Source organism: Apaloderma vittatum, unplaced genomic scaffold, assembly GCF_000703405.1.
Source record: "Apaloderma vittatum isolate BGI_N311 unplaced genomic scaffold, ASM70340v1 scaffold37820, whole genome shotgun sequence".
Classification (NCBI taxonomy): Eukaryota; Metazoa; Chordata; class Aves; order Trogoniformes; family Trogonidae; genus Apaloderma; species Apaloderma vittatum.
The window spans coordinates 1-10,754 of NW_009696898.1; the positions used below are offsets into that span (position 1 = coordinate 1).

Genomic DNA, 10,754 nt, shown 5'->3' on the forward strand with positions numbered 1-10,754 from the left:
GGTGAGCTCTGCCGCGGAGAGGGGTGTCAGTCTGGGGCCGCCCTTGCTCGGGGCAAGCGTTTGGGGCCGTGTCTCTGCCGGCCCGCTCTCCCTTCCGGCCGGGGGGCGGCTGGGGCTGGAGCTCAAGCTGCGTGTGGAAAAGGAAGGTAAAACAGCAGAGGGGTCCGAAACGGAAAAATGAAACGGAGCTGGCCCTGGGGCTCCCAGTGCTGGCCCGGCCGCGGGGGCTGGCCGCAGCAAGCTGCGCTTTCAGCCCCAACAAAAAAGACAATTCTCTCCCTGCAGGGTCCGCTTCTGCTGACCTTTGCCTGCCAAGTTTGGCTTTCCACGCAAGTTGAACAGCACTTAAATAAAGATGTTAATCTTTTTCTCTCTCTTTTTTTTTTTCCAGACAGCTCAATGACACCCGGAAAGAAGTTACAGGGTCTTGTAGCTGCTACAATCACTCCAATGACTCCTGATGGGTGAGTTGTCAAAAGTTGCATTGATTGCTGTTACCTTAGACCTCTCTCTTTCTTCCTATGTAGAACTGACCGGTTTTAGTTTAGTTTTGAGTTGTTTTTTTTTTAAAGGGGAACTCTTAGGTTAGTCCTACTAAGAGTAGAGTTGGGTCCCTTAGTCTCCACCTCCCCCTGTTACCCAGCAGATGCTGTAGGTCTGGTCCTGGAGAGCTGGGATCAACGTCACATCTCTTTTTCTGCTGCTTTAGTAGGTGCGGATTAAATCGTAGTAAGGTTATGTGTGTAAAGTATTGCAATATGCTCACGTTTGTGAGCATAGTCCTAGTTAAAATGAACTCTTGAGAGCTAGAAAATATTTGTCAAATGTTTGTGAGCATAGTCCTAGTTAGAACTCTTGAGAGCTAGAAAATATTTGTCAAAATCCAATGGCCTTTTAATACTTTTCTTTAACCTAGCTAACTCATTCATGTGTTCACGTCTATGTCTGTGTGCATGGAATTAGCCTGAACCTGATGAAAATACTGCAAGGACTGTACAGTTCTTAGAAAAACAACACGGAAGTTGAAATTCAGCCTGCCTCAAAGCAGTGGCAGTAAACAGATGTCCTTTCTGCTGCTTTTCGATGTTGCAAGACAAAGTTGTTGGAGTCAGCAAAGGACCCTGAGCTCCTCTGATGGGGGATGTGCCGAGATCTGTGTGTTTCTGAAGAAGACAGTGGAGATTTGCTATTACGGTCCTCTGAAAGTGATCCCTTGCTTTCCAGAAGTGCAGTCACTGCTTTGTTTCTTGCCGTGGAAGAAATTTATTTCTGATTTCTTTTTTTATTACTACTCAAATTTATTGCAACATAGTATTTGGAGAGTGATCTGGGCCCACTGCCTGCAACGCCTGGCCCTTATGAAATACATTAGGTGAAGGTAGCTATGAAATTTTAGGTGATACGTGAACCCAATCAGGTTCCCAGAACTGACTTCCAGACTAGAGGGTTGGTCTATGTATTTGACAAATGAAAACAATGAAAAAATATTGTCCAGTGATAAATAAGTTTGTCCTGCAGAGAAGATAAATCTAGACTTCAATTTCCTCTGTTTGTCAGGGAAGCCTGTTGCTTTCCTCATCCTTCAATAAGAGAGAGAAAAAGAGGCCAAAGTCACATCCAGCAGATGCCATTTCACAGTCTGTGTCCAGGAGTTACAAGTATAGTTTAACTATTTGCCAGGACTTGCACAAATACCTTTGTGCTCTCAAGAGGTCTCCTGTTTCCCTGAACAGTCAAAAAGATTTGAGTGCCTTGTGCTCTCACATCATCCCCCAAAAGTTCTTTGCTGTGGTGAGCCTGCAGTGATTACTAATAGAGATAAAAGGTGGGAACAGTGAACTACTTGTCAGGAAGAAGGGGAACTGGAAGACAGAATTCAGAACTGATCTGTCGCCTGAATTGTTAAGCACATACTGAGAGTATTGTAGCTTGAGGTAGTCTGTGTGTGTACGAACGCAAGGCTTCAAAAATTCGTGTATTTTCTCCTTGATATCTAAATTTAAGATATTTGTGGGTGGAGGCTTATGATTGCTGAGGCTCCTGAATTTGCTGTGATTTCTTTAATTTCAGCCAAATTAACCTTTCGGTGATTCGTCAGTACGTGGATTATCTGGTAAACGAGCAGAACGTGAAGAATGTCTTTGGTAAGTGTTTTCTTGACAGAAACTTGTGCTACACCCTTTTGCCTGGATGTCAGTCCTTTGATACCTTCCTGATAAGAGCTGTAGTGGGAGAGACTGTGGATGTGGGATCACCCTAGAATTTATATTCGCCCGTGGACATAATGTAAACAGTACTTAAGGCATCTTCTTTTGCCTACACCCCATTTCTGGGTGGGATAAAATAAATGTTGCCTTCATGCAGTGATGTTCCCAGTGATGAATGGATAATGCTGTGTTAGCAGAGAGGACTCACCCTTTGCCTGGCCAAGGTACAATCATCTGATTAAAAAAGCATCAGCTCAGGAGTCCAGGGAATTCAGTGAGCTCATCAAAGACAAATGGAGTTCTTTAGGAGACCTGTGGTGCACTGGGTGATACCAAGGTGGTCACTGCCCCCGTCTTTCCATTCTGTCTCCATCTCAGGGACTGCTGCGGGCAGAGCAGGGATGGCTGGGTAGAGAACACAGCAGCTGCTAAACCTCTTTCATTCACAGCCTGCCATGGTTAAGTAGGCTGGAGTCAGTGTAAAATTTTGTTTCAGTCAAAAGAGTGCCAAGATGCAGAGCAGAGGGTGGCCATGACTTCAGCTGTCCCATTTCAATCTGTTGTGACTGAACATCTCCTTGCCTTCGAGCAGTGCCTTAGCCCAGGTTTCTCACACGGAATCATAGAGTTGTTGAGGCTGGAAAAGACCTCTGAGATCATCAAGTCCAGCCTAAAACACAAGTGTTTAGTGCTGGTAACACTGCAAACCCCTGGTGCAGATCATCGCTATCTTAAAATGAATTTTAGGAAAAATACTTGTGTTTAATACTATCAAGAGCGTCAGTTCTTCAGTAAAACCAATGTGTGTAGCCAGGCCTCAGCAAATGTGTTGTGTTGTGTTGAAACAGTGAATGGCACAACAGGAGAAGGACTGTCCCTTAGCGTCCAGGAGAGGAAGCAGCTGGCAGAAGAATGGGTGTGCCAAGGAAAAGACAAGTGAGTAGCTGACAGTGAACAGGGGATTCCAGATCTCGTATTATTGTTACAGGCATGCAGGTTTGCACAGCAACACCTGCTATTGGTTTTGGTTTGTTGGTTTGTTTGGGTTTGGGGTTTTTTTTTTAGTATTTTGTTATTGGGCTTTGTTCCCCAGCTCATAGAAGTCTGTGATTTTGTTACTGCCAGTTAGCTGGTGTCCATTTCTGCTGCTTAGAGGGCTTGTGAGAGTCCTTCTCTGATATGCTGAGGGGCAGGGTTAAAAAAAAAGAGCTCTGGGGATAAGAAAGGGATCTGCCCTTTGCTTATTCTTTACAAGAAATTAAATTAAAGACCAATCTGTTTATGCCCTGTGAGCATTTGTGAAGCTTTTAATAATGTAAATGATTTGGTATGGGGGGAAGCTGAGATGTAAAGTGTTTTGGTGCTTCCCTAAAGGCGCAAAGTAGTGGCAGAAGAAGGAATTGAACCTGGATCTGCTGCTGTGTGTCCAACTGCAACTCTGTTCTCCATCTCTTGTAGCTGTCATAGTCTGCTATCACTCACCACGGACATTTTATTTGTTATTATGTTGGAGGATGTGGTTAAAAGGAGGTGTTTTTGATGAGAAAGACAGCGAGCAATCTGTGTGGAAATAAAAGGAGAAACACATAAATGGGACTGATTGACTGGAACCTGGGAGGTTGTCTTGGCAGCAGCAGCCAGGCGGTCAAAGCTGCAGCTGTGAGGCTGAATTCCTCTGGTAGTTCTGCAGAGCCATAGGTTTAGCAAGCAAAGATGCTTTGATATCCTTTCCTTTTCCCAGCTTCCCCTTAAATCCTTAGTGTTGTAACAAAATACTAAAATTTGTCCCTCCTGACAGTCTTGCACATGTGACAGGGAGCAGTCACATATGATTCATATTTGCAAGTGAGTTTTCTTTTTTCCATCACCAGCTGCTTACCACTGTTGGCATTTTCCCTGTGCTTGTCAGGTCAACCTAGGTTCAAATCCCTTTTAGGTTTAATCTAGCTCTGTGAAGTTCTTCTTCTGTGGCTCCCTGGCCTGAAGTGATTAATTTTGGCAGATTGGTATTTTTCACCATCACTGAAACCTCCCCAAACCTTTTGAATTTATTCTTGTGCAGGTTGGATCATGTGATCATTCATGTGGGTGCACTGAGTCTGCCAGAGTCCCAAGCGCTGGTGTGTATACGTATCATTCCTTTTCCCTGTGTGTGATGCATAAAGCAGATGTACCTTCAGGTACTTTCCGTTCTCTTTTTTCTAGGCAAGACATGCAGCAAGCATAGGTGCTAGTGCTATTGCTGTAATAGCCCCCTTCTTCTTCAAACCCACCAACAAAGGTGAGTAGATGTGACTGCCAAACCTCCTGAGGCCCTTTTGTGCTGCCCTTCGAGCCTTTATCACAGGTACGAGATTAATGCTTTGTGAGTTTTTCTGGAAAGTATTCTGGTGATAATATTCACACATCTGTCAGGTCTGGTGCCATGCAAAAGCAAAATATAGAAGGAGAGCCTTTTCAAAAATGAGAGATACTAAGAATCTTCCAGTAAGACATGTGAGGGGTGTCTTTTGGGATGTATGTTGTAGCCTCTTATAAAAAGGCCACACAAGGAAGCACACATGAGTTACACCTGTAAGAGATACTGAAATCAATTTGCTCTGAAATAAATACTGTCTTTGCCTTCCCTAGGGTTTCCCACTGAGTTTCATTACATTTAATTATTTTTATTACAGTGGATGAAGGCTTTTATGTAACTCTGTGTTATGCAAGCTGTAGATGGCCTCTCCACAGACCTTGACTGCTGGAATCTATCTTTTATCACAGCTAGTGTCCTTCTCTTACAGGGCTACTTGCTTGTTTTCTTCCAGGTGAACTAGTTGCTTTCTTAGAAAAGGTTGCGTCTGAAGCCCCTGCGGTTCCATTTTATTACTACCACATTCCCCCTCTGACGGGTGTGAAGAGTAAGTACTGCTCAGTCAGCTCTTGCCGAGCCCGTTGGCTCACAGCAACCTGAGTCATCCCGGTGGCTGGTGGGGTTAGTCTGCGAGCCTAAACCAGCTCTGTGGGCTCTGCTCCATCAGCTGCAAGCTGTAGCAGAAAAGATTCCTTCTGAAAATGGGGCTGAGTACAAGACTGGAAAGCAAATCAAATTCCTCTTCATTGGAAGAAAGTCACAGCTTAGGAGCACTGAACAGCTCGGGTGGAGGGGCTGATGCTGACTGTGGCTTTGCAATTAGTGTGGACCAGGGTAGGTAGTTGCCTTGGGTAACCATAGTTGAACCCCAGTTTTTGCAAGATGGTGACCACCCTCTCGCTTGGTGTGTGCTGACTGTGTAGTCATGTTTGCTAGTAAATTACATGCGAAGGTACAGCTTCTCAAGTCCTGCTTTTTAGTGGAGGATCTTTGGTTACCTGCTCTAAACAGCAGGTTGTGTGGTGTTTCTGGATGTTTGAATTTAAATTTATTCCTAAATATGTTGTTGCCAGTTCATTCCTAAACTTTCTCTTCTGATCTGATGAAAGCAACGATTCAAAGAGGGTGGAGTGAAGTTTTTTGGATAATACTGGGAAATAATCACACTGAACCTGTCTTGCTGGTTGTTTTAGGGCTATATAGTTTACGAAGCTTAGACCAAAAGTTAATTACTTGTAAAATAGCATCTCGCCTTTGAGGACAAGACAGGGAAATCTCCCAGAACAGGGATATATTTCTTCATGTGAGACTGCTGTTCTGCACAGTTCGTGTTGAAGAGTTGCTGGATGGAATAACAGAGCGGATCCCCACCTTCCAGGGTGTGAAGTTCAGCGACACGGACCTCTTGGACCTTGCACAGTGTATAAGCAAGAATGAGAGAGAACAGTTTGTGTTTCTTTATGGGGTGGATGAGGTAAGAGGCTCCTCTTAAAAATAATTTCTTCTGTGGCATTCTCTTACTTCAGACTTGGGGAAAAAAGTAACCCTGGACGTTCAGTGCCAGGAAGTTTTGATGCTCCCTCCCACCACTCCCTTTTTTTTCTTTAGTTTGTTACATGTAGTAAAAACTTCTTTTTTTTTTTTTTCTCCCCCTACCCCAAACTAGCAACTGTTGAGTGCACTGGCAGTAGGGGCAAACGGAGCAGTCGGAAGGTCAGTATAGCTCGAACTCCTTCCCCTTGACACACAGCGTATTGTTAGATTTTCACTATCTGTGCAGTATTTCTCTAACTATCTTTGTTGCTGCAGTGGGGGATTTTGCAGGGTAGGGCAGAGAGCTAAGCTAGCTCCAGCGCTAGTGATGGGCGGTCATGTAACCTGTGATCTCGGATTATGTTCGTTTGGGTGATTATTGCTGCGGTCCGTAAGCTGGCATCAAAAGTTTCAGCATATTTCTTTATCCTCATGGCAACATTCTGAAGTAGGGAATCAATTTTGTCTTTGTTATATGGGTAAGGAACCAGGCAGGCCAAAGTCATTACTTCACATGAGAAGTGTGTGAGGAAAAGGGCTCTGCTGAGTCTTCTCTTCATACCAGGCTGCTTAGATGAATTACCGTGTGATATCTGTGTTCTTGTGTAGATGATGCATTAAATGAACGAGCATCTGGAAAATTAGGTGATTGCACTTTGCGTATCGCCCAATTGCGTCGTCTTATTTTTAATTTTGAAAAGCAGTTCCATTTGGGAAGAACTGGGAGATAAATCTGCTCTCTAAACTCTTACACAGGGCTTCGCGTACTTCAGATGCTCAACAGTATAAGCCACACGTAGATTGCGTGAATCTCTGTCCTAACAGTGGCATTCTTATAATGTCAACAGAAAAAGTCTGTGGCTACTTCTTTTGTTTCAGCGGTTCTAAGCTCCTCCTTTGCATTTACTGATTCTGATTTTGTTTTGTTTTGGCAGTACATACAACTATTTGGGCCAAAAAACCAATCTGATGTTGGAAGCCTTTGCAAAGGCAGACCTTGCATTAGCACGGCAGTATCAGGTACGGTATCTTTGCTCTCCTCATCAGGAGCAGCTCTTTCTCTTCTGGCTTTACTGGGGCTGTTTTCCAGATAGTTTTGTTGTCCGTACCCCAAGGTAGCTTTATTAAAAGCAAACTTCCTTCAGGTCCGACCCCTCTACTTATTAGTCACCTCTCCTCACCTTTTGTCAAGTCCTTACTAACTTCTAACCGAGAGCTGCCTTACTTATCCTTCAGCTCTCTAACCTCATCTGTGCAGAGCGAGCAACGGCCTGGCTCTTTTCCTTGAACAAGCCCATGGTGGCCAAGATTCTGACTAGGAATATTCTGAGGACACCTCACATGACGTAGGGCAGAAGGCTGTCCCAAACCAGCTCTGCCTTGACCCTCCTCGGTCTTGGGCACCTTGAAGATTTGTGAAGAATTCTAAGCAATCAGTATACAATCTCCACCCAGGGTTTTTATGGGACATTTGAGACAGCCTTCTTTTGCCTTAAAATAGAGGTGACTGCAGGATGGAAGTCTGAAAGACATCTGAAAGATGATCTGCTCTAGGATATTGTTTCACTAGGCAATGCATCTTCAGATTTGTAAACCTTCAGAGCCTGATATGAGTCAATGTTCTTAGACAGCTTGAACGTGAGTGAGGGACTGAGGGGGAGTGATGGTTTTCTTCTGTCCCTTCCCTATTCCAATAGACTTCAATGAGTATTTCTCTCAGACTGGCCTGGTGGGCAAGAGCTATTCCCAGAGCTGTGCCACAGTTGTATAAGACGTAAACATAATAGCTCTAGATGCTCTTTTATCTTAAAATTTGAAGGAGTTAAACTACTGTCTGTCTTTTCTAGTTTCTCATGGGGGAATTTCTCAGCTTTGTCATCAAACTAGGTAAGTCCTGTACAACTTGTTTCCCTTGTTATATCTGAAAATGCAGACTTGGTGTTCCAGAGACTCTCATGTTGCTGTACCCTCAGAACTTCCTTCCTGAAAGATTCCACATCAAGAAAATGTTGTGTCTGCTGTTTAATAGTGGTCATCAGCTCAACCAAGGGAGCTGACCAAGCATCCCTGACAGATTCCACTCTCAGTTCCTTCTTCTTCAGTGAAATCTCACTGTGATTTACTCTTTCTTATCCTGACTCTTCCTGCGGGTCTTTTTTTCTGTTGTTCCATCTGCAAAACTTCATTTTGAGCTTTGTTTCTAAAGTAATTTCTCTGAAACAGTGGTGCTCTGGTAAGAAAATAGCTCTGATGTTTATCTCTACTCTGTTGCTGTAATTTAAGAGTAACCCTCTTCAGGGCTGTACAAGGCTAAAGCACTTTAAAGTGATTTTTTTTTTTTAGAAACAAACACAAGTTTTAATGTAGAAAGCAATTAAAAATGACCAAGTGAGAGTAGCATAGAGAGACTGAATCAAACATTTATGATTTTCACTTAGTGAGGAAAAGTGTTCATTTCTGTTGACAAATGGCTGGGATAGCGCAACCTACCAGTGATAGTAAGTTTGTAGTGGCCTAATTTTTGACGGCAGACTCACACCACCTGTACTGTCATGAGGGCTATGTGGCAGTACCTTTTGGCAAGGAGAAAGGAACACACATACAGCCCCGATTATAGGTAAAACTGACACGGTGGTTTATAAAGTGCATGTCTAGAATGTACTCTGCTTGGAATCTTTAGGAGGGAATCAATAATGGTGTCATATATACATGGAAAGGCGTTATTTTTACTGGAATGTCTTTCCTATCTGCAAGCACTGTTGTCTCTTCTTAGTCACACAGTTCTCACTTCCAAAAAGTGATAAAGCCTGGCTTATGCTGCAGTGCAAAGACACTCTGCCCGCACTGCTGCTTTTTCGGACGCGTGTATAGAGAGCACTTTAAGGAAAACCGTCTGTAAACGTCTTGATTTTGCTTTGTCCACCCAGGTTTTGGTGTCGCGCAGACTAAAGCTGTAATGACCGTTGTTTCTGGCATTCCCATGGGACCTCCGCGGCTTCCGCTTGTTGACGCCTCTGAGGAGTTCATTGTCCAGGCCAAAGCCAAGCTGGATGGCATTACGTGGCCCGATGGTGACTGACGTTCGCTTCCTGGTTGATCTGGAAGTGGAAGCTCCTTTTCTGGGATTCGCTGTCCGGTGGCACACTCCCCACATGATGGGCTGCAATTTTTTTTTCAGGGAATCAGCTCTGTGCCCGGTGGTGCACATGGAGCTGCCTTTTTATGTAACCGTACTTTGCTCCGCCGGATCTCTGCACATTCCAGGAGTAGCTGGTAGCTTTTAAGGAAAAAAGCAGATTGACACCACTTGGAGGATACAAACTCCTTATGTCTAGAAAGGAGGAAGATCTGTCTCCACTCTCCCTCCAGCTAAATCCTGTTCTGTCCTCTCCCTTCATAACTACGAACAACACTGCAACGTGTTTTTAAAAACAACGGTGTGACACTATCTGGGTATTTTACTGTTTGTCACAAAGTCACAGGGACACCAGCTGGGCATATAAAATCCCAGTTTTGTCTGGTCTGGTTGTCTTTGTACACCTTTACTAAATGAAAAATCAAAACCTTGTGCAGCAGAAAGCTGTTGGCTCCCTGATGAGCAGGTGTTTCTTCATTTTTTTTCCTCCTTGCGACAGAAAACGGTTGACCTGTACATGACTGCCATGCAGAATGTTGCCCGAGTGCCAGAGAGCCACCTACTGTCAGGTTAAGAAAGTGGGTTTTTGCACTCTGGACTTAACCCCCCAACACCAGGTGGAGGTTTTAGTGTCTGGTAGCATGCGTAGGAGGTGGTGTCAGAAATAATCTCACCAGTCCTTTTTGGTGCCCACTGTGGGGCAAGACAACAGCAGTTCTGTGCTACACATACCGTAGCTAGAATAGTTCCGAAGTGGCAAGCCCCTGTGCGGGTCACGGAGCTTGTTGGCGGCACTGCTTTCCTCTTTGTTTTGCTCTGCTTAGGAACGTGCTAATACCGTCAGTGGGTCTGTGCTTTGCTCTGGTGTTAACAGCCCTGCTGTGCTGCGGCAGCCGGCTTGTGGAGAAAGTCAAGGAATACGCCTCCCTCTCCCCGCCTGGCACTGATGTAAATGGTTTTCTTAGGGAAGCTCCCAAGGTCCTTGTACCGAAGCGTGCCTTGAGGCGGCAGGTCCCAGGGTGGCAGGGCGTGTGGAAGGTCTTGGGCAGATTCCTAGGACAGTTATCACCTCCCAGAGCCTGGGACTTCAGCCCCAAACAGGCGAGCAACCCTACTGAAGCGACACACCATGTGACAGAAGGGCGCGTCTCCTTCCTACCCAAGGACAACCAGCAACTCCCTCCGAGCATCGTGCTGGGGTTTGGCCTGTGCCTGTGGAGCCACGGCTCCGTACTCTCAAAGGGCAGAGGTTGCAGCAGGCACCCAAGCTTTGCCTGAGGGCGGCACGGTTGGGGCAGAGAGACCCAAACAACAACTACAGGGATTGCCCCAGAAGTGAAGACGGAAAAGCCAACAAGAAAGCCAAAGGGTCCATAGAAGAGGAGGAGTTTGATCAAGAAGTTGGAATCAGCAAGCGGGAGAGAAATCAAACAAGAAGCGGAAACTAGCTGGTCCCTGACCTGGTCAGAGCTGCGAGATATGAGGAGGGATAGAGCTGCCAGGCAGGTGAATGGATTGCTGC

The 10,754-nt window shown here is 45.1% G+C and overlaps 1 protein-coding gene across 1 annotated transcript; it reads left to right on the forward strand.

Moving 5' to 3' along the window:
* Positions 1–399: 399 nt before the first annotated feature.
* Positions 400–10,180, forward strand: NPL (N-acetylneuraminate pyruvate lyase (dihydrodipicolinate synthase); the record flags this gene model as incomplete). The annotated part of the gene is given in 12 exon segments (XM_009876494.1): positions 400–464; positions 2,071–2,144; positions 3,056–3,143; positions 4,270–4,327; positions 4,413–4,488; positions 5,018–5,110; positions 5,889–6,037; positions 6,230–6,276; positions 7,032–7,116; positions 7,944–7,983; positions 9,024–9,258; positions 10,057–10,180. Coding segments are annotated over 12 exon segments (1,134 nt in total), but the record flags the coding sequence as incomplete, so codon positions are not given.
* Between the last annotated feature and the right edge of the window lie 574 nt (positions 10,181–10,754).